The sequence below is a fragment of the Lynx rufus genome, unplaced genomic scaffold (genome assembly GCF_022079265.1).
Source record: "Lynx rufus isolate CCGP_SWC_20201006 ecotype Redwood Valley unplaced genomic scaffold, mLynRuf1.p SCAF_3, whole genome shotgun sequence".
In the NCBI taxonomy this organism is placed as follows: Eukaryota; Metazoa; Chordata; class Mammalia; order Carnivora; family Felidae; genus Lynx; species Lynx rufus.
In genome coordinates, this window is record NW_025814845.1 from 9,413,838 (window position 1) to 9,441,142 (window position 27,305).

A 27,305-nucleotide genomic window follows, 5' to 3' on the forward strand; every position below is an offset into this window, starting at 1 on the left:
AGTTCTACCCTTGTCCGCCTCCCAAGTATTTTGCTCAGCAGCTGGTCTTCCTGCCGAAATTAAGTCAGACCATAGTGTTCCCGTGCTCAAGACTTGCAGTATCACCCAGATCAAACTCCAGTTCTCTCTGAGGTCTGCAGGACCTTCTACGACCTTCCTCTAGAAAGGATTAGAAAATCTACTTCTCCGCGGCCTCAGTGCCATTAAGCTCAGCTCTGAGAGAGGAATATGGCAGACTCCTGCTGACACCGCATTCCCCCTCCTACGACAGTCGCAAAATATTTTGCTGACTGGCAGGAAAAAATTAATGACTCTGGCCGAGGGGCCGAAGCCAACTGAAAATTCAAATGATGTGTGTGAGTCAAATCAGACATCTGGGTGAGTCATATTGTGGGAGGCATGCTCTTTCACTCTGTTCAGAGCTTACCCAATCCGTGTCCACGGGACTTTGGTACCAATGGCGACTTTGGGATTTCTTAAACAATGTGCAGTCTTTGGGTCCACACTGACATCAGAGACAAAGATCCGGGTTCAATTCCTTCCTTTACCATTTACTCACCCAAGTGTGTTACGGTGAACCCCCTAGACCTCACTCTCCTCACCTATAAGATGGGATAACAGTAATACTTTAGAGGATTATGTGCATTCGACCCTATTTATCTTGAATTCTGTTGAGACATCACTTTCTGCTGTAATAGAATCAGTTTCTCCCTTCTGTGATTTCCCTTCCTACTCGTAATAAATTATCAAAGCATTTATCACGTCTTCGTATTTGTTTTGCATGTCCGCCTTCTCCTCATGAGTTCCTGGATAGCAAGGAGATGTCTTACTTGTCTTTGTGTTCTCAAACTGGTCATGTTTGTCGACTAAGTGCATGAGATCTCAGGAGTAATTGGAAAGTGTATTTCTTGTATGAAAGTCAGTTGTGATTTTTGTATTTCCAAGAGATTTGTTCCTTCATGCTGGCAAATTATACCATTGTGCTAGAAGAAAAGGAACTGTTGTAAATGGAGAGAGAAGGAAAACAATGCAAAACCATTTGATATTAGTATGATTGGGGAAAATCCCAAAGCGAACTTTTTACAGGACAGGAGCGGTGGAGACTTTCACACACGCTTGGTGGGAGTGTGAATTGGTACAACCCATTCGGAAAAAAAAAGCTGCAGGTGCACGTGGCATTTCACCAACCATTCTACTCCCAGGGATCCGCTCTTGAGGACCCGTGCACGCACAAACAAGGAAGTTTATGTGAGGCTACTCACAGCAGCACAAGTTTGTAAGAGCAATAAAATTGGAAACCATGCAACTGCTCATTAATAGCAAAACAGATGTAAACGGTGACATATTCCTACACAACTCCTTACAGCAGGTGACATCAATGAATGAGAAGAACACTGGTTTGCAGAAATAAATCTCAAAATCAAACTGAGTTGCCAAAGAATGTATGAAATATGGTACACCATTTCTATTAAGTTTAAAAACAGAAAGATAAAGCCAAATATTATTTCTGGTTACACACATATATGATAAAGTTCCAAACCACCCAAGAAATGGTAACCACAAAATTTTTGAATGGTAGGGTTGGGAAGAGGGAAATGGGCTTTAGGAAGAATCTTCTAACCCAACTGTAATGTGGTTATTTCACAAATAAAAAGACTCAGAGAAGAATATGCCTGAAGGCTACAAGTTTTAAAGGTTGTGTGGTAAATACGTGATCATTCATTACAGTCATCTTAAAGCATTTCATAAAAATTAAAAAAAATGTAATGGTTATTCATTGTTGGGGGCGGTGCAGAAAGAGAGGGAGACACAGAATCCGAAGTAGGCTCTGAACTGGCAGGAAGCCCAACACAGGGTTCGAACCCATGAACCGTGAGATTATGAGCTGAGCCAAAGTCAGATGCTCAACCGACTGAGCCACCCAGGAGCCCTTATTTCATAAAAATTTTTTAAGAGAGTTAAACAAAAATCTAATCTCAGCCATGGAAATTGCTTGCCAGCTAATTATTTTCGATGCACCTGTGAGACAGCAGCCTTCATACATTTATTTAATATATAAACTCCACTGAACAAGTCCCAGAATGGACCAGCTCCGTGAAAAAGCCTTCTGTATATATTTGTTCTTTCCTTTCCACTATTTTTCGCCTCATATTTTTGTAATGGAAATATTTGGGAGGGCATAATGCACTTGAGTTTCTTGAAGATATCACGAAGTACATGGTTTTAAACACCCCCTGCATTCTTTATAGAATCATTTTCTGTTCCTCTCTGCTTTATAAGTCTTATGTGTATAGTTCATTTGTTCGTTCATTCACTCATTCTTTCATCACCTGCCCAACAAATATTTGCTGAAGCAAAACTATTTACGCCCTCTTCCGGGTCCTGAGCGTAGATTGTTGAAAAAGGGATCATCTGATTCAGTCTTTGTCCTCACTCGCTTGTTTTATAGTTCTTGTATCTGTTTCAGCTCCTTGAAGGCAGCAATGGAGAACTTCTCACTGTTGCGCCCAACAGAGTGAATGCTCGGTAAGTTGAATATATTAACAGATGGCGCTGACTTAAGAGTGCGTTCACAGCATTAACAAATCCTTGTCTTTATTATTTAAGTTCCCTTGAATTTTGCCTTATTGGGAATTTTTCCATCTCTTATCTAATGTCCTCAGTGATAATTTTACGAATAAAAGTATTTTCCTTGAAAAATACCCAACACATTAAAAATAACCAAGCCTTTTCCATTCCTTAATAATCAACAATTCCAGCTAATTAGGATTCAGCCCTCTTTTCTCTTTGGTGCTGGTACTGATATCTGTCAAACAAAAGATATCCACAGGATATCTGATGATACGTCAGCTATATGTCAGATATACATCAGATGATACATCTTCGGAGGGAACAATGCTTACTGTTCTCCCGTCTTTGCTCCACCCCCACTCATCCGAATATCACGATTTCTCCTATTCCCCAGATGACGGTTCCCACCACACAGAATTCCCAGCAGCCAACTGCTTTAATACCCAATGCAAGCAAAGACACAGACCAACCACTCTCAATGATCCCTGTATCACCGTTCAACAAACGTTTCTCCAAACATCTTATTTTGATACTCTCTGGACTTGGATGGCTGAGAACAAACATGTTGAAGTACAAAAAAATGAACAGGTATAAGGACGGGGTCTCTACAGGCAGGTGATGTCACTCTGGCTGAGAAAGGATCTCTCCAGTTTAGCAGGGTGAGTCATAAGACAGGCTGGGCCAGGGAGGGTCCAGAAGGTGGAAGGAATCAATTGTACCAAGGGCAGGCTCCTTCACTGGCCTGAAATAGGGTCAACCCCCAGGATCTCAATCCCTCTCACACATTTAGCACAAACAAGCATCACTGTGAATCCCATGCATTCCTGAGAAACACGCATCAGGTAAGCAAAGAGGGATTTTTTTTGGGGGGGGGTAGATTTAACGTTCCCAGTAAACTGAACACAGGGTATTTTTATGATTGCCATTCTCTAGGTGAGGAAGCTGGGGCACAGAGAAGTGGCTTTATTTTTGGACCTTGATTGGGACCCAGACTGCATAGCCAGCAGAGGTACGGAAGAAGCTGGTATTCCTAAAACTGAGAGCTTAAGAAAGGTCCTTTTCGTATTGAGTGGCTTAGGCTTAATTTTTTTTTTTTTAAGTGTCCTGCCCTGTCCCTGCCTTAGCTGTTCTTCACAGGAAAGAACTGGCATTTATAAAGGGCATCTGATGCATCGGTTTCTGTTCCGAGTCCTTTGTGTGAATTAGCTCATTTAGATCTCATGAGAAGCCAGGTCTTGCTGCTACCCCATTTTATACCTGAGCAAACTGAGGTCTGAGAGATTAAGTGATGCACCCAAGGTCAGCCCGGTAGTAAACTGGCTGAGCAGGGATTCTCAACGACACCCTCAGGCATTTAGCCACTGCTGTCTGGATTATGACACCACCCTCAGAAAGCGGGAGTTAGTCCCCTGTGTCTCTTGCTCTCCTACCCACCCCCCCATTAATGAGACGACTAGTATCATTATTGTAATTCAGTGGCCTGAATGTTTTTGAAGTCCATCCTCTCTTTTCTGTTCCCATTGAGTGCTGCCTCCTCCAAGATCTCACTCTTCTTTATTATGGAAGCCTCCTGGCTTCTAATCTCTGCCAAGCACCCGGGGAGTCTGTGTCCCTAAACCACCAGCTCTCAAGCTTGGTTACACATTGAAATCACTTGGGAAGCTGTAAAATGTCTGGGTGCACCCACAAAGGTCCTGATTCAATTGCTCTGGGATATATCTGAGCTTCAGAAGTTTAAACAGCCCCCTGCCCCTGCCACTGATGGTGATAATTCAGTGGAGCTAGAAATACTCTTCCAAATTCACAAATATGGGTTTATAAGAGGTACCTCACCTATTTAAAGACCTCAGTTACTATGGGATGGTCCTAGTTCCCTAGCGTGGCTGATGGTCCTGCTTTGCTAATGCCCCGAGCTGAATTTCTAAATGCATCTTTTAAGACGTCCGACTCCAATCCCCCTGCTTGTGTGCACGTATATATATACACACACATGCACACCAGCTAACATACACACGCTACATATACTCCAGTCACACATGCCTTCTGAACACACCGTGTTCATTTATGTTTCCAGGTGTCCTAGTCTGTTTGGGTTCCTATAACAAAATTCCACAAGCTGGGTAGCTTATACACAACAGAAATTTATTTCTCATGGTTCCGGAGTCTAAAAATTCAAGGTCAGGGTATCGGCATGGTCTGTTAGGTCCCTCTTCTGGATTGCAGACTGCTGACTTCTTGCTGTGTCCTCACATGGCAGAAAGGGTGAGGGATCTTTCTGGAATGTCTTTCATAAGAGCACTAATCACATTCATGGGGGCTCCAGCCTCACGATTTAAACACTTTCCAAGGTCTCATCTTTGAGACTTAGGATTCCAACATGTAAATTGGGGGTGGGGGGCACAAACATTCAGACCACAGCACCAGGTCTTTGCACATTCTGTTCTCTCTGCATGGAACAGCCATTCTCTCTTATCTTGATTACCAAGCTCCTGTCCATTTGTAAAAACCTACTTTTATGTCCCTCTACCTGGAAGCTTTCTCTCATCTCCAACCGAATGGCCCTCTCCCCTCTGAGCTCACAGAACAGTCAGCACATGGCATGACTCCGTGATGCCCTTCTCCTGCTCCCCCCAGTTCAAAGCAACTCATCCCTCACTCAGTCCATTCATCATTTCCTCAGGGAAGACTTCTGAGATCTCTCCTAGACCAGAGATGAGTTCCCTTTGTAATATTCGCTCACAAAATCCTGTTCCAGGGTGGAATTTACTTAGCAATTATACACACATCTGTGTGTGATTATTTGGTAGGTGCCTTTCCACTTGATCGTAAGCATAGGAGAGCAGGAATGTAACTGTTCTCGTTCCTCTTTCTACTTCCAGCATCTACCACCATACCTGGCACCTAGCAGGTGTCTGATGAACATCCGTTACAAAAGTGAATGAACGCTCATCTCATAGTAAGTGCTCAGCATATTTTAGTTAATACTCCTAAGCTTGGTAAGAGCAAACAACACATCTTCATTTTTATAATCCCCAGATTTCGGAGTACAGGGACACTCAATAAGAGGTTATTTTGTATATTATCAAACCTAATGACTATTGTTTCCACTTCATCTAATAATCAGCATTTTAAGTATATCAAAAGCGTTTTTTTCCCCATCATAAAACCAGGGACAATAAACACTGGGTATTTGCATAGTCATTGCCACAGCTAAGTATTGCCTAAAGCCACTGGGAAATTAGTGAGAAGATAATGGTTTTCAGAGGGGTGAAAGACCTCTAAGAAGAGAAAACCTAAGTGAACATATGTAGTAAAAAGTTGTATCAACATGTAAATGTAATTACAGAAACCATGGTTATAACTACCTTTATTTACATGAGGTATTCTCTTCACCAATTTATAGTTACATTTAATAAAGTCAGTCTACCAAACATTTTTTTTTTAGAAAAAAGAAATAACATAGAGACATTACTTAGACTCATAGTTGGGGGAAGGCAGATTCCAGAGTTTTCTGGAAAACTCTACATCCAGAAAACCAAGTTAACCTTTGTTAAATAAAATTTTAAAAAGTAACTCCATGTGTTAATATTATCACATCCAGAGATTATTCCAGAGAGTCATATTAAAACTATATAACACTCCCTTCCATAAATAATTTGTGGGGTTTTCATAAGCAGGCAAATCTCCCTCAGGATTCCAGGCAATGGCTTCTACATGTGCATCTGGACAGCAGAACTTTTTTTATAGTAAAAGCCTCTATGTCATGTTCAAGAGGCTTTTTGTGTACATGTACTGAATTACAAGACATTGTGTTATTAAAAACACTAAAAAAAAAAACCCTCAGAGATTCTAAAACAACATAACAAAAAGACTAGAAGGCAGTCACATCACTTTAGATCCGACCCAGGACACCAAATGTCTCCGTTAGGAGAGAAGCCCAGAGCCCCCAAAGTCCCCAAATCAGAGCTGGTCCTTTAGAGGATCTCTACACTGTCCCTCTTAGAATCCCCAGAAGCCCTGAAAAAGAATCTCAGTGGCTAGCGAAATAGACCAATTCCCCACCTGATGGGATTGTTCAAGAATAGCACTCTTGCAGAGACCCAGGCTCTCCTTTTCCTCTTTCTCCTTCCTTCCTGGGCTTCATCCTTCACAATGATCCTCAAGGTTTTAATGATCAGATATTCAGAAGATTCACAGCTTATATGCAACTACTTTTTTGACACCTCTAGATGTCTCAAATGCCTTCAAAGACAACATATCAAAACACACACACACACACACACACACACAGAAACCAACTTAATGTCTCCCTATACTTGACCACCCCATGCCCACCGTACATGCAATCTTCTTCCTGTCTCTGCTCTCATCATCCAGCCTGTTCTATAAGCTAAAAACAAGGGCACATAGTTGATAATTCTACCACTGTCAACCTCCTAATCCAATCTAATCACCCAAAGGTACTAACTTGTCTTTCCTAAAAACTTTCAAAGGCACCCGCTTCTCTGAGCGAGCTTTCCTTCAACGGCTTCTCATTGTTTCAGGGTAAACTTTTTAACATTATATGGACTTAGCTGATATCCTCAGCCTCAGGTTGAACCATGCTCGCCATCTTGCTCTTTGTCGTCCAGCCACATTAGCCTTCTTTTGGTTCCTTAAACATATAAAAATCCCCTAGCCCTGCGGGGGGATTGTATTCATTTTGGAAGGGTTTCTCCTCCACCCTTCTTCAAGCTCCAACCTCTATAACTTTTACTTTCTGTCATGTGACATGTGTTTCTCTCCTTCCTGGAACTACTATGATCGTGGTTTTACATTTCTAAGTTTTTCTCATTTAATGTGCACAGCTCCCATGTGTTAAACTATAATGACAGTTAAAAAAATAATCTGATTAAAAATGGGCAAAGGACCTGAAAAGACATTTGTGCAAAAGAAGATATATGACTAGCCAACAGGTACATGAAAAGATGCTCAACATCACTAATCATTAGGGACATGCAGATGAAATCCACAATGAGATATCACCTCACATCTGTTAAATGGATAGCGTCAAGAAGACAAGAGATACATGCTGGTGAGGATGTGGAGAAAAGAGGGCTTCTGTGCTCTGCTGGTGGGAATGCAAATTAGTGCAGCCATAACGGGAAACAGTATGGAGGTTCCTCAAAAAGTTGAAAATAGAACTACCTTATGATCCAGCAATCCTACTTTTGGGACTACATCCAAAAAAATGAAAACACTATGTTGAAAAGATATCTGTACCCCAATGATCATAGCATCATTATTCACAATAGTCAAGACATAGAAACAACCTAAGCATTCATAGTGAAATATTCTTCAGCCATACACAAACAAACAAATAAGCAAAAACCAAACACCAAAACAAAATAAAAAACAAGAGGAAATCATACTGTTTGAAACAAAATAGATCTTGAGAACATTATGGTAAGTGAAATAAGTCAGATGGAGAAAGGCAAATATTGTAGTATCTCATTTGTATGTGGAATCTAAACAGAATATAAATGATAATAAATCCATAATAAAAGAAACCAGATTTATGTTACCAGAGGTGGAGAGTAAGGGGAGGGGAACTTGGAGGAAGGTTATCAAAGAGACCAAATTTGAAATTATTAGATAAATAAGTACTAGGGATGTAATGTACATGATGACTATAGTTAACATTGCTGTATGATGTATATGAAAGTTAAGAGAGCAAATCATAAGAGTTCTCATTATATATATGTATACATATTTATATATTTTTCTTTTTATATATCTTTTGTCTACATGAGGTGATGAATGTCAACTCATCTTATTGTGGTAATCATTCCACCATATATGTAAGTCAAATCATTATGCTTTATACCTGAAATGTATACACTGCTGTATGTCAATTATTTCTCAATCAACCTGGGAAGAAAAACTATATTGAAGACAGGATCCAAATAGACCAATTTCCTAGAACAAATAAAGAAAATTTATCAGAAATCCCCTTTCCACACACACACACACACACACAAAAAGCCCAAGGCCCAGATGGTTTCATAGGAAAATTAGGCTGAAATAATCTCATAAGGAATTCTACAAAACATTCAAAGGCAAATAGCTTCATTCAAATTATTCTGGAAAAAAAATTAAAAAAAAAATGTTTCCAAAATGTTCATGAGGCCAGGATACCAATAAGACTCAATACTGGCAAAGACATTATAAAAAAGAGAATTTAGCTAAATTTTTCCTTTGAATGCTGATGCAGGAATTGCAAATAAATATTAACAAATGGAATCTGTGACCCAGTAAAAGGAGGATACCTTCTGAACAAGTAGGGTTTGTTCCAGGAATGAAATTATGACTAGCTATCAAGAAATCTATTCAGATGAACCTTTGTACAGTATTTATACACAAGGCATTGGCCTGGATCCAATCTCAGCTCTGCCACTTACGGGTGATCTGATCTTGTTCAAGTTACTTGACCTCTGTGAATTTGAATTTTCTTAACTTTAAAGTGAAAATCAGAATAGTATTGAGTTCTAGATTGGGCAAGGATTAAATGAGTTGATACATGTAAAGAATTGAGATACTGCCTTGGATATCAATTGCACCAAATAAGGATCAATCATTCTTACTAATAATCTTAATCATAATAATAAAAAGAAAAAAATAATACCATCTCCTTGGACACCATAAGTACATTGGATAAAATTCAATATCCATTTTTTTTACTTTAAATAGCTCTTAATAAAATAAGAATAGATGGACATTACCTTAACATGAGAAATAGATCTATCTCAATCATAAGCCATCATCCTGCTTAATGAAAAAATCCAGAAGCATTCCCATTAAAGTCAGACACAAGATAAGGATGTTAATTATCCTCACTATTATTTAACACTTTTCTGATGATACTAGCCAATGTAATTAGAAATAAAATATAAAAATTGGAAAAGACTTGGTAAAAGCATCATTATTTGCAAATGATATAACCTTGCTGGAACACCCAAGAGGATAAACTTAAAAAAAAAAGAAACTATTACAAATATTACAACGATTCTGTAAGGTGCCTAGGAATAAAATTAAAATACAGAAATCATAACTTACATAAATACAAATAAAACCAATTAAACTATAAAATGGGAAAGACCATATTTATGGTTCTAAACACACACACACAAAGATTATCTAGGTGCAAACTAAATACATACATCTGTAAATAAAACCATACACATGGGGTTCCTGGGTGGTTCAGCTGGTTATGTGTGTGACTTCAGTCTCATGGTTCATGAGTTTGAACCCTGCATCAGGCTCCCCACTCTCAGCGCAGCACCCACTTTGGATCCTCTGGCCTTCTCTCTCTGCCCCTGCCCCCCTTTCTCTCACAAAAATAAACACAAAAAAAAACCTCTTTAAAAAAAATAAAATAAATAGAATAAAACCAAGCACACATGCACAAAGACATGCCCTTATAACACACACAGACAGACAAAGAAAAACCTCAAAATATTACCAACCAAAGAACACAAAAAAGACCTCAATCCAGAAAAGGCTACCCAAGATTTTGGATAGAATCAATATCATAACGATAACACTTCCCCCCAAATTAATTTGCAAATGTAACAGAATTTCAACGGAATACCACTAAGCTCCTTTTAAAAGCAGATAAGCTAACGTACAGTATAGATGAAAAAATAAACACAGATTTCAGAATCCTAAAAAGAAGAATGAGGATATGATGCCAGCTCTACCAGATCCTAACATGTATAATAAAACAAGGGCAGTTTGTTTTGAAGTGTAGCATCAGACAAAGAATATAAAGACAAATTAGCAGAACGGGAATCGGGGTCCACAAACAGACTCAAATACCTCTGGCAATTTAAAACATGCCACACTAGCATTTCAAATCAGTGAGAACAATATGTATTAATCAACAAATGATGTTTGAACAATGGGGCAATTAAACAGGCTCCCCACACTTCTTGCCCCCCAAATTCCATGTGGATTTAAACATAAACACCCCCCTCAGTGTTCAAAGTGGCACTAGAAAACAAAGAGAAATATATTTTTATTATTATAGCTCGAAGAGGGCTAATGCTAAATACAAGATGCAAAATAGAAGACACTGGTGAACATTGCTCCATTTCACACACACACGCGTGCACACACGCACACACGCGCACACACAAAACTAAAAAATATTCCGTGAACAAAGCCACCTTATGCAAATTTTTAAAAAATAAAACCACAAACCTGCAACGTAATTTCAATTATATCACAACGAAGTGTGTACTTCTTTAAAATATAAAGCCCTACATATCTCTAAGAATAACAACCCAATAGAAAAATGGATAAATTAGGAGCAAATAATTCACACGAAAGGAAATACAAATGGCTCTTAAGTATATGAGAAGATAATAAATCTCTCTTGTAATAAGAAAAATGCATATTACAATGAAAATGAGGTATCATTTTTCACCCATAATATTGGAAAATAGGAGAAAAATTCGATAACCTCTAGTTGTTGAAAAGGGTGGCAATAGTCATTTTTTACATGTTGCTGGGGAAACTGAAACCTAGTACAATCTCTAAGTTGAACAGCTTGACAATATCTACCAAAATTACAATGTACATGGTTTTTGACTTGGCAATTTTATTTCCAGGAATCTCTCCGACAAATTTAGTTTTGTAGTTGCTCCTGCGAAAAACCAAATCTGGAAAGATATTCTCACACAGTTGTTAATAGCAGGAAAAGATTAGAATCAACCTAAGTGTTCGTCAATAAAGCGCTGGTAAAATAAAATATGATGTATCTCTCAAGTAATATACCTCCTCGGGATATATGTCTGCTGCTTTTATAAAAAACATTACTGCTCAACGCTTAGAACTCCATGCGTAGTAGATTATCATTTGTGTGCAAGTGTGTCTCTGTGTGTGTTTAAAGCAAAATATGTTTGCATGTGTATAGAATGTCCAGGAAAAAAAATGCAAGAAACTGGCAATGTTGAGTGCTTCTGGGAAGGGGAACTCAGAAGTTGGGGACTAGGACTGAAGGCATAGATTTTAAAGGTTTTTGCACTTGAGTTTTGCACTAGTATGAGTAAAATATCTGTTTAAAACATAAATAACTAAGTTTGAAAGTGAGATTAGCAAGGTTAGTTAAGTAATTTTCAGTTCCTGGCACAAAGTCACCAGACAATAAACGGCTATTGTGTTTACAATCACGAAGCTGAGAAGGAATTGGACGATGATAGTCGGAAATGAAAAAAAATCGTGAGGCCCAACAATTGTTTCCTTTTTCTATAGGGTCTTGTTTCTTAAATATTAGCATGAACCATATGAAATAGCCAAAATTTGGCAGGGTTTGACTTGCAAAAATAGCGATTTCTTATCATTCAACCCCAAATTATTTTCTTCTGTAGAAACTAGACTGTTAAGTGAAGTGACAATAATGGTGGCTCTTAGCTCAATTATTTCTTGCCATCCAAACTCATGTGGCTTCCAGATTTGGAGAGCGAGAATTAAGAGACTATGCTGAGTGATGAGGGTCCCGGACTGTATGAATCAATTTAGTTCCCGAGGTCTGGACAATGAGTAACTTGAATTGCATAGTAGAAGATACATTTACAATTTTATTCAAAACTCATTGATTCCTGAGTTAGGATAGCAGAAGTTTGGACACGGAGGGTTTGGGTAGTAACTGAGAAATAATCTGTTTTCATAGGAGAACTTTACAGCTTACAAAGCGTTTTAGTGTAAGTGGCCTCCTGTATTCTTTAATCTCCGGAGGTAAGTATGAGTCCACCCTCCACCCAATTTCACAGAAGCGGAACAGTTTCCGCTTTTAACTGCAAGCAGAACAGATGTAACACGACTGGTGTCGAGGAAATTGACAAAGGACTAGACCCACCGCCAGATCATGGCCACCTTCAATACTGAGACTACGTTTCTTATTCTCTCCAAAGCAAGCACTGCTCCTTCCTGCCTCCTGTCTATTAGTGAGATACCCAAAGTCCTAAAGCTCAGGAATTGAGTGTAAAGGGTAGGATTGCTACCATTTTGCAAATGTTTGTAAATTCTGCTTATCAACATCATGTAAGCTTTCAATTTTCCCCTTTAGCTTCCAACTCATGGTAAAACTGTTAAAAAAATTATGATAGATGGCCACAAATTTCTTCTGTAGGTAAAACCCTGACAGAATCCAAAGAGGGTGCTGGGAAAGGAAGGAAGAGAAACAATTTCATTGACTGGTTCCTAAGGCTACTGATACTTTCCTATGAAATCCACATTGTGGGGTTTCTGGAGTTGAGTTTTACTCGTAGACCAAAAGTTTCCATGATGATCCTTGGCACTATTGAATTGAAAAGGGGTGACTCCCTACCTTATTTCGCAAAGATTGGGAGAGGCAAGAAGAAAAGAGGGAGAAATTAGCAACCTTCTTGGGATGACTTCCAGTCTTATGCTGTGATTGGCCTATAAAAGATTTTAAGGATATCGGAGGCAATGTTTGTGAGATTCTCATTAGCCCAGACATATTTATTATCAATATAGAAATTGATAGCTAGAGACCAGAGCAGACTTAGACGTAGAGTAGGTCATCAGTAAACATTTGTAGATTAAATGGATGTGAATGGTCCTGCAAACAGAGTATGAAACGAAAAGAAAACCAGAAACTATCCTACACTAATAGGCAGGTAGACTTGGGTCAGCCTCAAATCACTTGGTTTGTTTCTTCATTTCCAGCATTGGGTTTATTAATATTTTACTTGTGGAATTAGTTAATATTTTTGTTTTGCCTTCCTTCTCTTTAATGTTTAAGGAGAAGTCCTTAGAGGTCATGCTTTATCTCCTTTTTCTTACAGATGAGGCACATTTATCAAATAAAGTGAATGACCCTCATCTACTATCCCAGACAGGGCTGTTTATAAATTGCAAAGAAGAACATCAAATCCTTGGAGGAAAGTGCTGCAGGCATTCAGTCCAGGAAGTCAAAGATGGCTAACAACCTTTCCACGAACATTCTCAAGTATTCCAAGGCTACCCTGGGGTTTGGGATTTTATAACTGGTTTTCTCTTTAAAACTTCTGACTTGTTAAGGAGTGCATCTGGAGTGGAGTAGACTTAAACCCATTGACTTTCTAGTCACTGCATATCTGGTCCTGTTACAGACATCATGGAAGAAGAAACAAGATTTCTGCTTTCCAAATATATTCCAGTGACAGGCATGAAAGGTCAGAAGGCAAACAGCGGGACAACAGAAAGGTAAACTGATGATTGTGTAAGATAATTCAACCAATGAAGATGCTACGGGAAAAGTAAGACAGGCAATGAGGTGTGATGGCAAGTAGCTGTGGTGGCAAGGTCACGTGAGATGGGCTGACCAGGAAGGAACTCATGGAAAAGATGACGTGCCCTGAGACCTGAATAATAATGAGCCAGCCATGCAAAAATCTGCCCAGAGCATCTCAGGCAGTAAGAATGATGATGATGATATAGCAAGTACTTACTGAGCACTTACCGTGTGCCAAGATTTATTTGAAGCCCTTTGCCAGTACTGTTTTGTTTAACTTTCTCAAAGACTCATTGAGGTCAGGGACTACGGATGAGGAAATTTTATTGATGAGGAAACTGAGGCACTTGAAAGAGTAGACAATTAATTACCCAAGGTTCTATAGCTAGATAGATGGTCTGATACAGAAGCCCAGAGACTCCACCAGAGAGAGGAATTTGGTATGCTGGAAAAGAAATACCAGGCTGTGGAGCTGGAGACTTCTGTGAGATGAAGGAGGGGAGGTCCTATCCCTTAAGGCTTTATAGACCAACCTAAGGATTTTGGATTTTCACTGGATGGTTTTAAGCAGATGATTTTAAGGGCCACCTCGGAGGAATGACACATCCTGACGTATGTTTTTAAGATATAAGTTCAGGCACTAGATATACTAGTCCAGGTGTAGTAGTAGTAGGGGTAAAAATATGTATGATGGGTAACAGCCTCGAGGCCTGGGATTTTGCAGAAGTCTGAAAGAAACAGGAATTGTGAGATGGGTCTGGTCAGGGCCTCGACCCCATGACGCTCAAGTGTTCAGAGTTGTCGATCCATTGAGTCTGTTGACAATTTGGCAGAACTGCTTGGTCATCTCAGTGGAAATGAGCGACCTCATCCAGGTTTTCAACCCTGCTCTAGTTAGGAGGTGACATTTCTGCAGCATGACAGAATGATGAGGCATCAGGCCAACATGGGATCCAGTCCCAGCCTGGCAGTTTACCCATCGAGCCAACACTTTCATGAGTCTCAGTTTCTACTTCGGAAAAATGAAACCACGGACACCCGCCTCCCAAACTTGTTGTCAGGACTCAGTAAAACCAAGTCAGCATCTTGCACATAGTAGGCAATCAACGTTTCCAGGTCAATCAAGGCTTTCCCTTGTCCTTTGGTGGAATATGCCAGACATTGCAAATTTCACTTGTTTTCTCTTAATTATGGTACACATTTATAGCCATTCCCAAGCTCATTGTGCAGATCAACACCACAGACTTTGGCCTCAACTGCCCCCCTCCCTTTCACATATTTATTATCTCCCTAATATGTTTCTTGAACTCTACTCGGGCCATGCGACGAGGCCGTACAATCCAATACCTGTTACTATATTCAAATAATTGGAGTTTTCTGTGTGTAGGAAGACGGTGCCTATGCGGAGGTGGGGAGCATCCCAGACCAGATGCAGAAAGCTCCCGGGCTGAGCAGTGAGACCTCCCAGCCCCTCTGCATATTTCAGGCTACTTCCCTGCCTAAGCTCTTAAATTCGAACAGCTCTCCCCTTCCCCCCTTTCCTGCATTTTCCTGACACACTTTCTTACCCATTCTAGACAATTAGGAAGGCAATTTCCCAGCAGAATTAACTCTAGGCTCCATCTTGCATTTAACTACCGTCCCTCGGCTTTTCTTCCCCCAGAGTGCCAATTTCCCACCCGGCCATCTCCCTTGATTTTCGGTGTCTTGTTAAACAAAAATTTCTTTCTCTTTCTCTCGTGCCCGAGACTGAGAAATTACTTTCTTTAATCCGAGCCCTATTTGTACTTTTAAAGCCAAGAATTTTAGAAGCATTCATGGCTCTGAAATTGTTTTCAGTTAGGATTGCTCTGCTAAAATACTGTTGTTGTTGTTGGTGGTGGTGGTGGTGGTGTGTGTGTGTGTGTGTGTGTTTCTTTTAACGTTCTGATAGCCGTTCCCTCTGGCTTGACTTTAGAAATCACTGTTTTCTAGACACTGCGATGTCTGTATGTTACGGTTATTTCACTTCCTTAAGAGTTAACTACTTTAATTCCTTTATCATACAGTCATATGTACTACCTTTCTATCTCCAAATGCAATTAAAAGTGCCCTTCGGGTGTTCCAAGTTTTAATCATTCTGTGTGTGGAGCGTTCCCATGTCTCAGAAGGGCTTTCTCTGTCTCCTCTCAGATGGAGCCTTTCTCGGAGGAGAAGGAGAAGGAGGAGGAGGAGGAGGAGGAGAAGGAGGAGGAGGGGGAGGAAGAGGAGGAGGAGGGGGAGGAAGAAGAAGAGGAGGAGGAAGAAGAAGAGGAGGAGGAAGAAGAGGAGGACGAGGAGGAGTGGAAGAGTCAGAATGAGGGGTGGCAGCTTTGTTCCAGAGGCCAAATTCCTCACTTGTTATAGCATTGGCTCTCTTGTGTGGGCCGATGCCAAGAAACCGTTTCTCACCAGCAGTGGCTGTGCATAGTTGTCTTGGGGGACAGGCCACATGTGAGTCCAGGAAAGCACTGCTCTCTCCAACTGGCTCTGTGATCGTAGGCAGTTACTGATTCTGACCTGTAAAATGGGAATTATAACACCTATCTCATTGTTTTATTGAGGATCTATAGAAGTTCCTCCAAACTGATGGTATTATAATATTTGTTCTTCAAGATGGTCCTTGGGAAAAGCTGGCCCTCGTCTTTTAATCAGGTTCATGTCAGTGCTCTACATACAAGTGCTCATCAATCTGTGTGTGACATGCGCTCCTCTAGCCCTTGGTTGGTGGCCGCTTGTGGTGCAAGTTTGATGACACCGGAACTGCCCTAGATCCCAATCAGTGCGATGAGTCTACTGGTCGTGCACTTGGATGTCCTGGCAAAATGTCAAATTGCTATCGCGGTTCTCACATTCTTACTCTCATTTTTCCGGACTTCCTCACAGAGTAGTAACAAACAGGTTCAAACCTGCAACGATCCATGGACCACATCTTGAATAGCATACTTTCAGCTGCGAGCCTGTTGAGAGTCTAGAACACGTAAGCATTGTGGGAGGTGCAGAAGGTCTGCTGGCACGGTTCTGCCCACCCCCTCAAACGTCAGTGCTTAACAGGGTTTGTTGCCAGTCTGAGTGCGTAAATGGTAAATGGTCTGCCCTGATGCCGGCCTGTTCTGACCACCAGTAACTATGCCTCATTTCCATCACTAAGCGGGAATTCCTATTCCATCCTCAGGCTTGGCTTGGCATTTAGGTGGGAAACGGGATTGGATTGTCATCCCTTCTCATGTTATAAGACCAAGGAAAAGAACCTGCTGGCAGTCAAAACCTTATCAAAATAACCCAAAACACCCTGGCAGGATTCCAAACACTGACTCCACCCACACTCACTCTCCTAGAGGCCACTTCATGTCGTTGGTGTTGGGGATCACTTTCCAAAGCCAACTACCTAATTCTTCCGGGCATTGGACTCTACTCATTTGCTACCAGTAGAGGCTACGTGTGGGGACCGATGTTCTTACAGTACGACAATAACAACAAAAGTCTTCATTCACTTGGGAAATTCAAGGTACAGCGGCCAAAAGCATTAGATGCCTTCATGCCCAGCTGATGGTGCTGCTTACTTGAAGAGTTAGACTTATTCAACAACACCAACAGCAGAAGGTTATAAATAGTGTTGAAAACACCCAGTGATAATGACTATACCCTTGTAATAACATTTGTATTGGGAAGGGGGGTACCAATATACGGCACGTGTCTCAGACTCCCTCTCTCCTCCCTCCTTGGCAGATATTAATCAATCGCTTCTCTGTCTTCTGATCTATCATAGGGCTTCAGAATGTCGGCGTAGAATTCAAGGCCATGGCCAACATATAGGAGATGATGAATGGGATGAGACTCCCTCAGCCTTCCAGGGTCGTAATTTAGAGTTAAATGTGCTGTTCACGTGCATTATCATTTCAGCCCTCACCTAGGATGCTGTTACTATGATTCACAATGTACATAATCAGAAAACTGGGGCCCTGAAGAATTAAGGCAGCTGGTGGATATCATACAAGAAATAAGTGGCCAAAGTGAAAGCCGAGCCCTGATCCGCTGCGCTCAGATAGCAAAAGTATTTATTATGCTCCTTCGGAGTGCAGGCTTTTATAAACCATAAGTCATTTAATCTTGTGAATCATAACTCATTGCAACCTGTGAGGCATTATTCATCCCGATTTCAGGATGAGGAAAGTGGGGCTCAGAGAACTGGAACAACTTGCTCAAAGCCACTACAGGTAGTAAGGAGGGGAGGATCTGATCCCCCTTTCTCCGAATCCAAAGCACATTTGTTTCTCTTAGCACGTGGACCCCACAGTTCAGCCTCTGCTTACACAGAGCACTGCTGGGACCAGGATGTGGCAAAGGTGTTCAGAGGAACAACATTAGAGACAATGACAACTTGAACATGACTTCAGAGTTTGACACTTAGAGAATGATTAAATAAACACTGTCAGAGCACCACACTGGAATATTTGCCACTATTATAAACGGATGATATGATGACTCTGTAGAAACATGCAAACGTGTTTACCAAATAACATTAAGAAATCATATGTATACTGATTACATTTATGCAGAAATTATGCATATGAATGGATAAACGGTAAGGGGAAACACAAAGAAAATATCTCTTGGTTGGGATGCAGGATAATAAGACGTTTTAAAGTCATGTTAGGCATACTGCGGGGAGAGGCGGGGGAGGTTTCTGTACCTCAGTATGAAGAAAATCTGGCCAAAGAAAATAGACAAAAATAATCACCCATTAGGAAATTTGTCTTTAAGATTTGAAAGAACACATTTCTTTTTTTATTTTTTTAGGTTTTTTTTTTTTTTTTTTTTTTTAACATTGATTCATTTTTGAGAGTGAGAGAGGTAAAGCGTGAGCAGGGGAGGGGCAGAGAGAGAGGGAGACACAGAATCCAAAGCAGGCTCCAGGCTCTGAGCTGTCAGCACAGAGCCTCATGTGGGGCCCGAACCCATGAACCGTGAGATCATGACCTGAGCCGGAGTCAGACCCTTAACCGACTGAGCCACCTAGGCGCCCCTGAAAGAACACATCTCCAAAATAATGAAAAGGGCGTAATGGCATTTGGAATAAAAACTAAATACTGATTCAGAGCAAGTGGATGTGGCGGTATTAGAATAAAAATTTCCCGTTGGGAACTTGGGAGAATTTCAGTGGAAATTTTGCACACGAGGGGGATCTGGACGTCCCATGCCTGTTTCCTTTCATTTCCTCAATGTGTTCAAATTTTCTGCTCTTGAGATATCATGGTGAAGTTCTAGGTAGTGATTTTGAAAATCAATCACACATTTTTCCCCCTAGATACTGTTGGGCCAGTGACTTCATCTGAATTCTACTGTGTGTTTTTGGGGGGAAGAAGGAAGGGTGTCATTCAAAATCTAGTTTCCACTTACCAAACTCCCATCCACCAGCCATCCATTCAAGAGACATTTACTGGGTACTTATTGTGATCTAGAGCTTATGAAGCTCTGGAAACACAAGACAATCCATCCATGTTCTGGTTGCTGAGTCTAGAGCAGAAGACAGACGAGTGCAGTGACAATTCTTACACAGGACCTACCAAGAGCTAAGCGAGAGACCGTGTGCAAAGAGCTCCAGGAGTAGTGACGAGGGGCAGCTGCCCTGGCTGAGAGTCTCAGAGAGAGAGTCTCAGAGGAGGTGACTGACAAACAAATCTTGAGGGATGGGAAGGAGATGGCCAGGGAATACTGGGAATACTGGATGGGAAGAGAAAGGTAGGAACAGTGTTTCAGGCAGTGAGTCAAGCAGAGTCATACTGCGCCGACTCACGGAGGCAACAAACAACACATTAGGGGAGCGGCCAGTGGTTTATGTGGCGATAGGACGACATGTGAGATGGGGAAAGGATATGGGGCGAGGCTGGGTGGCAGCAGAGGCCTGAGCATGGAGGGCCTTGAGTGCCACGGGAAGACAGCCTGGGAAAGCAGAGCAGTCAACCAGTGCATGGGAAACCACAGAGTCCAATTGAAGTCATATGCTGAGACCAACGAGGCAAGGTTTCCTCGCGGATATTAGGAGAGAAGGAAATTGGGGGATGAACCAAGTCCTCCGCCAAGGAGGCAATGCGAACTGTAAGCAGACCTACTTGTTCTGGTACCTTCAACAGCTAGGGAGAGGGAGTATACCTTATCCATTCTTGTCAACACCCCACCCCATCCCCTTTTGTTCCTGACACACAGTAGATGCCACCAAGATGTCTCTTGGTTAGATGATCTGACTTAAAACTTAAAAACAAAACCAGAGGGGTGCCTGAGTGGCTCAGTCGGTTGAGTGTTCAACTTCAACTCTGGTCATGATTACAGCTCGTGAGTTCGAACCCTGCATTGGGCTCCGTGCTAGTGGTATGGAGCCTGCTTGGGATTCTCTCTCTCTCTCTCTCTCTCTCTCAATAAGTAATAAAAAAAAAAAAACAGAGCACCTTAAATACCCAAGGTGGGAGAAAACTGTTCAAGCCAACGTCGCCCTGCCCATGTTGAGCACGCAAGGATCGTCCCCCTCCGTCATGGATGGGAGATGAATGAAAACTGTGCTTGCCACTCACGGCATCTTGGGATTTTGCATCCTCCAGGTCTTGTCTAAGTCCTTATGGACACGATTTCTGTATTGCCCACTCCCATTCTCTTTGTGGAAGAGGAAATGAAATCAACATCAATTATTTCTTTTTCAGTTGGAAAATCAAATTCATTAAAGTCATTCAAATTTAGGAAACTGCATACCGTAAACACTCACGTACAAGAAGTGCTTACAGGAAATTTGAAATGATGGCAATTTCAAACCCTGAGTGAGAAAGGACTTTCACTTTGACGAAATATAAGGCAAGAGTTAGGAGGAATTGTGTTGTCCTCAGGGGTTCTTCTCAGGAGCTCCAAATCCAGGGGAATCCAATGAACAACTCAACTCTTCCCAGGGACCCTCACGAAAGCACACTTGGCAAATAGGAGATGGGACCTCCACGTACCTCTATCACTGCAGTCCAGTGAGGGGGGTGTAATACCCATTTTCCAGACAAGGAAACTGAGGCTTAGAGAGGTTAAGTAACTTGTCCAGGGTCACACAGCTGGCAAGTGGCTGAGCTCAGATATATACTCCTGCCTGCTCCCAACCCACGTGCCAGCATGAGGTGCTCTCCCTGACTGGGCTGTGTTCTTGATGGAACAAAGCTCTCTCCAGAACTGTGCCACTCAGCTCAGCTATACATTCTGGGTCACAACACCTACCTTGTGCCAGTGCCTAAAACAAACTTAACACATTTCAGCCACGGGAAACTGCCTGGAGTTCCCCAAACCCACTAACTTTCTCCATCTTTCTGTGTTGCCACTTGAGGTAGCCCCTCTGTCCAGTCTACCTGGGACCACCTACCCGCCTTTCAGAATCAATTCAAGGGTCATCTCCTCCGTGAAGGGTTTGAGCCTCCCCTGTCCACCCTCCAACAACCGTTCCCTCCTTTGTGCCTGGACTCAGGCCGTAGGATCAAATCCCTCCTCTGCCACCTACCAGTTCTGTGACTCTAAAACATTACTTCTCTCTGCCTCAGTTTCCTCACCTGAAAAATAGGACTAAAAAGAATCCCCAATTCATAAAGTTGTCGTGAGTATTAAGAAAAGACTTTCTGGGCACCTGGGTGACTCAGTCAGTTAAGCATCTGACTCTTAACTGCGGTTCAGGTCATGATCTCATGGTTCACGGGTTCAAGCCCCGCGTCTGACATTGTGGAGCCTGCTTGGGATTTTTCTGTCTTCCGCTCTCTCTGCCTCTCTCTGTCTCTCTCTTTAAATAAACAAATAAACATTAAAAAAAAAAAGACTTCCTAAAAAGTCCATAGCAAGAGTACCTGCACATACTAAGTGCTCAATAAATGTTAGCTATTACGTTGTTCACTGTACCGAGGACAGATTTCTTGCACAGATCTGGTTTTCTTGTGTACTTAAACATACAGAGATCTCCTTGAAAATTGTGGAGACCTGGCACAAAGACGGTGTCTAATAGTTGCATGCAGAGCAAACAATGAACAATGAACAGCGCATCTGGCAGGAACGACAAGGTTGCACAACCGGGTCTCAGGGACTCAGATGCCACGATCCCATCAAGCTGCTCCCTGCCTCCCTGTGGTTGCTGGACTGGATCTTTTTCTGAAATGCCAGGGGGATGGCAGGACTTGCTGTTTTCCAGCAATCGTGGCAAAGGACACATTGCCGAAATCCTAGCTCCTTCTCCCCACCCACAGGTCTCTGGTTTCCCCACTAGAGGGGTTCTATCACCCTACACAGGGAAACAACCTCCCTCCCAGGAGTTGGCAGACACATTTTGTGAAATGCATCACATAGTTTCCAGGAGTGTCTCCCAGGCAGGAAGCAGTCCCGGCTACCGTGCTGCACCCGCCCCTTCCTCCAGCGACGACAGTCACCCCAATCGACTCTCCACTGTCCCTGACCACCGGCCGCCATGTGACTGATTCGGAATGTCACGGCAGTGAATGACGCTGTTTCGGCGAAGCTAGATGGCTGTAACTCCTTACCTTCTGTGCTGCTTAATTTTGTGACATAAAAGACACAGCATATTGAAATTTAAGATGTCTGGAGTATTTCAAATCTCTAGCCCTTCTTTCCAAAGCAGGATGCACCAATTTAAAAAAAAAAAAAATTAAAATCTTCTGCTGGTTTAGAAGGCCGTGGATTAATATTTGCCAACACTCGTGTCTGACCTCCTTTTCTGATCTGGGCGTGGTTTTGGAGCTCCTCATGAACAATCTAAACAATGCCTCAGATGACCCCCTGAAGCCAAAGGCAAGGTCCTGGCTCCTCAGAAGGATGGGGGAGCTCCAGGTTTTGTTTTATTTTATTTTATTTTATTTTATTTTATTTTATTTTATTTTATTTTATCTTATTTTATAATTTATTGTCAAATTAGATCTTGAGAAACTTAACAGGAGACCATGGGGGAAGGGAAGGGGGAAAAACAGTTACAAACAGAGAGGGAGGGAAGCAAACCATAAGAGACTCTTAAATACAGAGGACAAACTGAGGGTTGATGGGGGGTGGGGTAGAGGGGAAAACAGGTTTATAAATGAATGCACTTGGTGACTGCTCAGCTGTCTTGCGAATATCAGCTGATAAGAGCACTAGGGAAATCTGGGATCCCACTTCTAATCCGAAAAGAAAAGCTTTGTTTGTCATTCTTAGCAACCACTAACCAGGCCAGGTCTCATCACGGAAGCCAAAACAGTGGTTTTGGGAACTGAATGTGAGGTTCCGCTCGGCCTTGACCTACCAAGTGGTCCACGGCAGCCCCGAGTATTTGCTAGGAGGGGTGGCTTCTATCCGGAGACCAGAGGACCCCTCCCTGGGTTCTCATGAATCCTGTGGGTCCTTCTTTGTCAGCATACCTCACTGGAATTGTGGCCAACCACACCCTGCTCGCCTCACCCAGCCCTGGAAGGGGCCACATCTTCTCCACACTGAAGGCCCAGCACCTGGCAAGGCCAGGAAGACAGAGGAGGCTCAATGAAAGAGTCCTGAGACAATCAGTAGATGAAGAAGTGATCAAGGGAGTGAAGAAAGGGAGGAATGGAGGCAGGATGGTCAAATAGCTGCCCACCCAGGATGCATGAGCAGAGGAAGTAAAGGAGTGTTAGGTAGACCCAGAGTGGGAGTAAACAGCCAGGTGCCATGTGGATCTCTGTGATTCCAATAGGAACCACGATGATGAACACATAGTAGGCGTTCAATAAATTATGCCAATGAACAATAACTAGGTGCTTTCTGTCCCTAGACACTGCTCTAGGCCATTTATAGGGATTGTCTTGCTTAACTTGCACGTGAAAACCTACAAGGAGCTGGCATGACTTTTGGCAAAGTGGATTAAGGGCCCATGATAGATGTTGACTCCCCTGGGCAGGAGAGACATGATCCAGTTCCTGTCAATATCATCATCCTTCATTCTTACTAGAAAAGCAGCAGGACTCTGCACGGAACACCATGGATTCTAGAGCCAGACAGCCTGAGTTCAAGTCCCAGCCCAGCCACTCAGTGGTGTAAAGCTGGGTGACTGAGTTCACTCACTTGCACTCTCTGTGCCTGGCTCTCTTACATGAATGGTGCTTGTGCACATGGGCCATTGTGAAGGCTAGTGAGTCAGGACATGCATGGATGGCGAGAGCATGCTGTAAGTGCTACATTTCAGTGGTAACCTTGGAAACACTGTTCTGTATTGCCCAAACCCCCACATGTTTTCTTGTATCACTGTTGGGAGAGAGGTTGGTACCAGTCTCCCTCAATTTGCAAATATGATCTTCTCAGTCTCTGTGGGTTAAAATCAGAGAACCACAGAACGTGGGAGCCAGGTGGGTCTTGTTGACCCCAAAGTGAAGGTCACCATTTTACTGATGATAACAGGAGGAGCTAGGGAAAGGGGAGGAAGAGAATTTAGCATTTATTGATTTGCATTAAATGCAGCGAAAAGACTTAATAAAGAATCTGTCCAGATTTCACCAGAGAGTCAGTGACCAAGTCTAGAATAGAATCTAAAATCCCAGACTCCTCTGTGGAGTCTGTTGAGGACACAGAGTATGGAACTTCTTTCTCTGCCTGAGAAGAGGCATCTTCAGATAGTTTAAACGAAACCTCTCATGGTCTCTAGCGTGATGAAATGCCTAGCAGTGGAGAACAGCCTTCTGAATTCCTATGGCTAGAACATGCCAGAGACCCCCATTTCCCCAGTCCTTGCTACTCACTTCTATTGTTCCGGTGGCCCCATGGGGGCAATTCTAAATACAGAGCCTAGAGATTTGGAAAAACCTAGTTCCAGCTACCCTGGCTGGGGTCACTTGCCTGTCCACCCATCCTCCTGGGCAGACCCTGGATTCCTTCTGAGCAGGGACCACAGGGCTATTTACTGGAGAACAACCCAGTTCAGGGCTGCCAAAATGGTGGTGGTGTTGGAGCAAAGTAGGGTGGTGGGCAGCAAAGCTGATCCAGCTCTTTCCTTGTCTGGATTTGGCTTTGGGGCATCTAGGTCAATGGAAAAGGGCTCTTCTCCCTCTATTCAGATGGGGGACACAACCATACTCATGGTTGATCCTTCCGGAGGCTTCTGGCCTGGCAGCCTGAGCAGCCAGTTGCTCCAAGACCTGGCTCCCAAGTTACTCTCCCTCCTGACTCTCTTGGCTTCTCACTCCATGTCCCAGCATCATTAAACTGCTTGGAATTCCATCCCCTAACCCATCATGCCCCTTCTTTTCCCTCTGATGGGAGTGTCTTTCCTCCCCTTCCTCTTGTTTGCCTTTGTTCATTCTTTCATACTCAAGTCAGGCACCATCTCCTCCATAAAGCTTCTCTGATGTAGTCTTCTGAGAGGTCTCCCTTCTGCACTCCCACTTTTCCACTTGGAACTTTCGGTCATGGCATTTACCATTTTGTATATAATGTTCTCTCTATGAATCTAGCCCTCATAGGAGTGGGTTTCTTCATGGCAGCTGCCATGACTTTCGTCTCTGAATCTTCACTGTCTAGCCCAGGGCGTGGCCCATGGCACTGAGTGCATGACTTGGAAGCATTTATTCAAATCATTGTTAATTCACAGAGGAGAAAGTCCAGCCAAAACATTTCAACATTTCCACATATGCAAAATGATTGTGCATACAGGGTTGTGAATTCAAAACAAAATTCTCAAACCTACACAGCACTCAGGAATAAAGAAACAACAGCATGAACTCCATGATGGGGTGGGGGCCTGAAGAAGTGGCTGCATAGTGACAATGATGGAGCTCAGAAACAAAGGAATGTGGAATGTGGCCACTGCCTTCTTGTGGAGTTTGGAGGACAATGCTTGCCTTATGACGGAAATCATATTCTCTACCTGCAACATGGAGACCGCAATTCTACATTACACACCACTGTGACATATGTTACCCTTTTAGACCAAATATGGAAGCTAGAATTATTATGTAGGCAGAGAATCTTGCCTAACCCTTAATTTTTAAAAATAAAAACTGACTTCATATCCAACCCAAAAAATCTGTTACGTGTTACCAAGAGAGTTCTTAAGAAGACTTAGAAATAAATGTCTGTGTTACACCGTTGGGCTGCCCTCTTTCTGGAGGCACACAGAGTCTCCTCAGAGACACTCCTTGGGTGGAGATGCAGAGGCAGTGAACTCAACAATAGTACATTCGAAACCCGAGACAACCACAAGGGGCATAGCGCCCAAACATTTGATGAGCAGACAGTGCTAGCCTTTGAATAATGAATTCCAAGAGTCATACAGAGAGAGGGAGTTCAATCCTGATGATGTCTAAGTTTGCTGTTTTGTTAATTAAACCCCATCCCCCATTGAACACACACACACACACACACACACACACACTGTGGTGTAAGACAACATACATATTATGTTACATTGCCTCATTTTAACTCCTTGGTTCAAGATACATATAAATCTCTAAAGCACTTTTCAAATTCATCAGGAAATGTAATCATCCCATTGGTCTTACCCTGAGGTAGTTGAGGGTGAAATTTGTTAGTCCCATCCTGGTGATGTTTTTGGATAGCTGATCCAGGACCTGAGGATCTTGTGCCTAAAACAGGAAAAGAAAATCGTATTTTTTTATCTCTGCATCATGGTGCCAGGAAAGTCTCGGATTCTACTACAGTTGCTAAGAAATGAAATCTTGACACTGTTGGTTTTTCTCAGAGGGGAGGTTGCTGGAGATAATTTAATTTACATTTTGAAGACACTTGAATATAATGGCTCAAGAACATTTTTGGATCAATGGTGCAAGATCTATGGCCAGGTAGAACCAAAATGAGTCAGACAAGCTTTCAGTCCTTGGGAGAAATAGCTTTACTTCCTTCCACCAGTGAGACGCCACGTGTCTTCAGGAGGAGGGTCATTAAGCCAGGACACTTTCAAGTCTTTGGCACTCGCCAGAAAAGGCAGGGTCCATGGATTTGGTAGAGCCATGCTTTAGGACTGGCCTTTGTTTTGTGTAGTGGTAGTGTTGTTTTTAACAGCTTGGAGTCCAAGACTATATTTGAAAACTTTGCCATTTCTACCAAACGGCAATATATATATATTACCATATATACCATACATATATATATACGTATACACACACACACACACACACACACACACACACACACATATACGTATATATATATATATATATATATATATTTAAGAATTCTAACTTTCCTCCCCATTAAGCTGAGGCTAGCAATAGATGTTCTCAACAATTTTCACCCCGCACATCCTCCAGGACTGTAAGGGGAAACATCACATTTTCCAAAATATCCGCCACGTGTATAAGAGCAATGTGGCATTCCATAGGCTACCCCAGTGTTCTGTTGGGCTAGAAAAAAAAGAAAGTTCTTTTGGATTGCATTGTAAAGTGAGTCTCTTGGTTGATGCTCT

The 27,305-nt window shown here is 42.2% G+C and overlaps 1 protein-coding gene across 1 annotated transcript in view; it reads right to left on the bottom strand.

Moving 5' to 3' along the window:
• LDB2 (LIM domain binding 2) overlaps positions 1-27,305 on the bottom strand; it is a 102,551-nt gene that overhangs the window by 49,070 nt on the left and 26,176 nt on the right. The window contains exon 4 of the mRNA XM_047091364.1: positions 26,383-26,466. Within this exon, the coding sequence (XP_046947320.1) occupies positions 26,383-26,466 (84 nt within the window). The remainder of the gene's footprint in view (positions 1-26,382; positions 26,467-27,305) is intronic.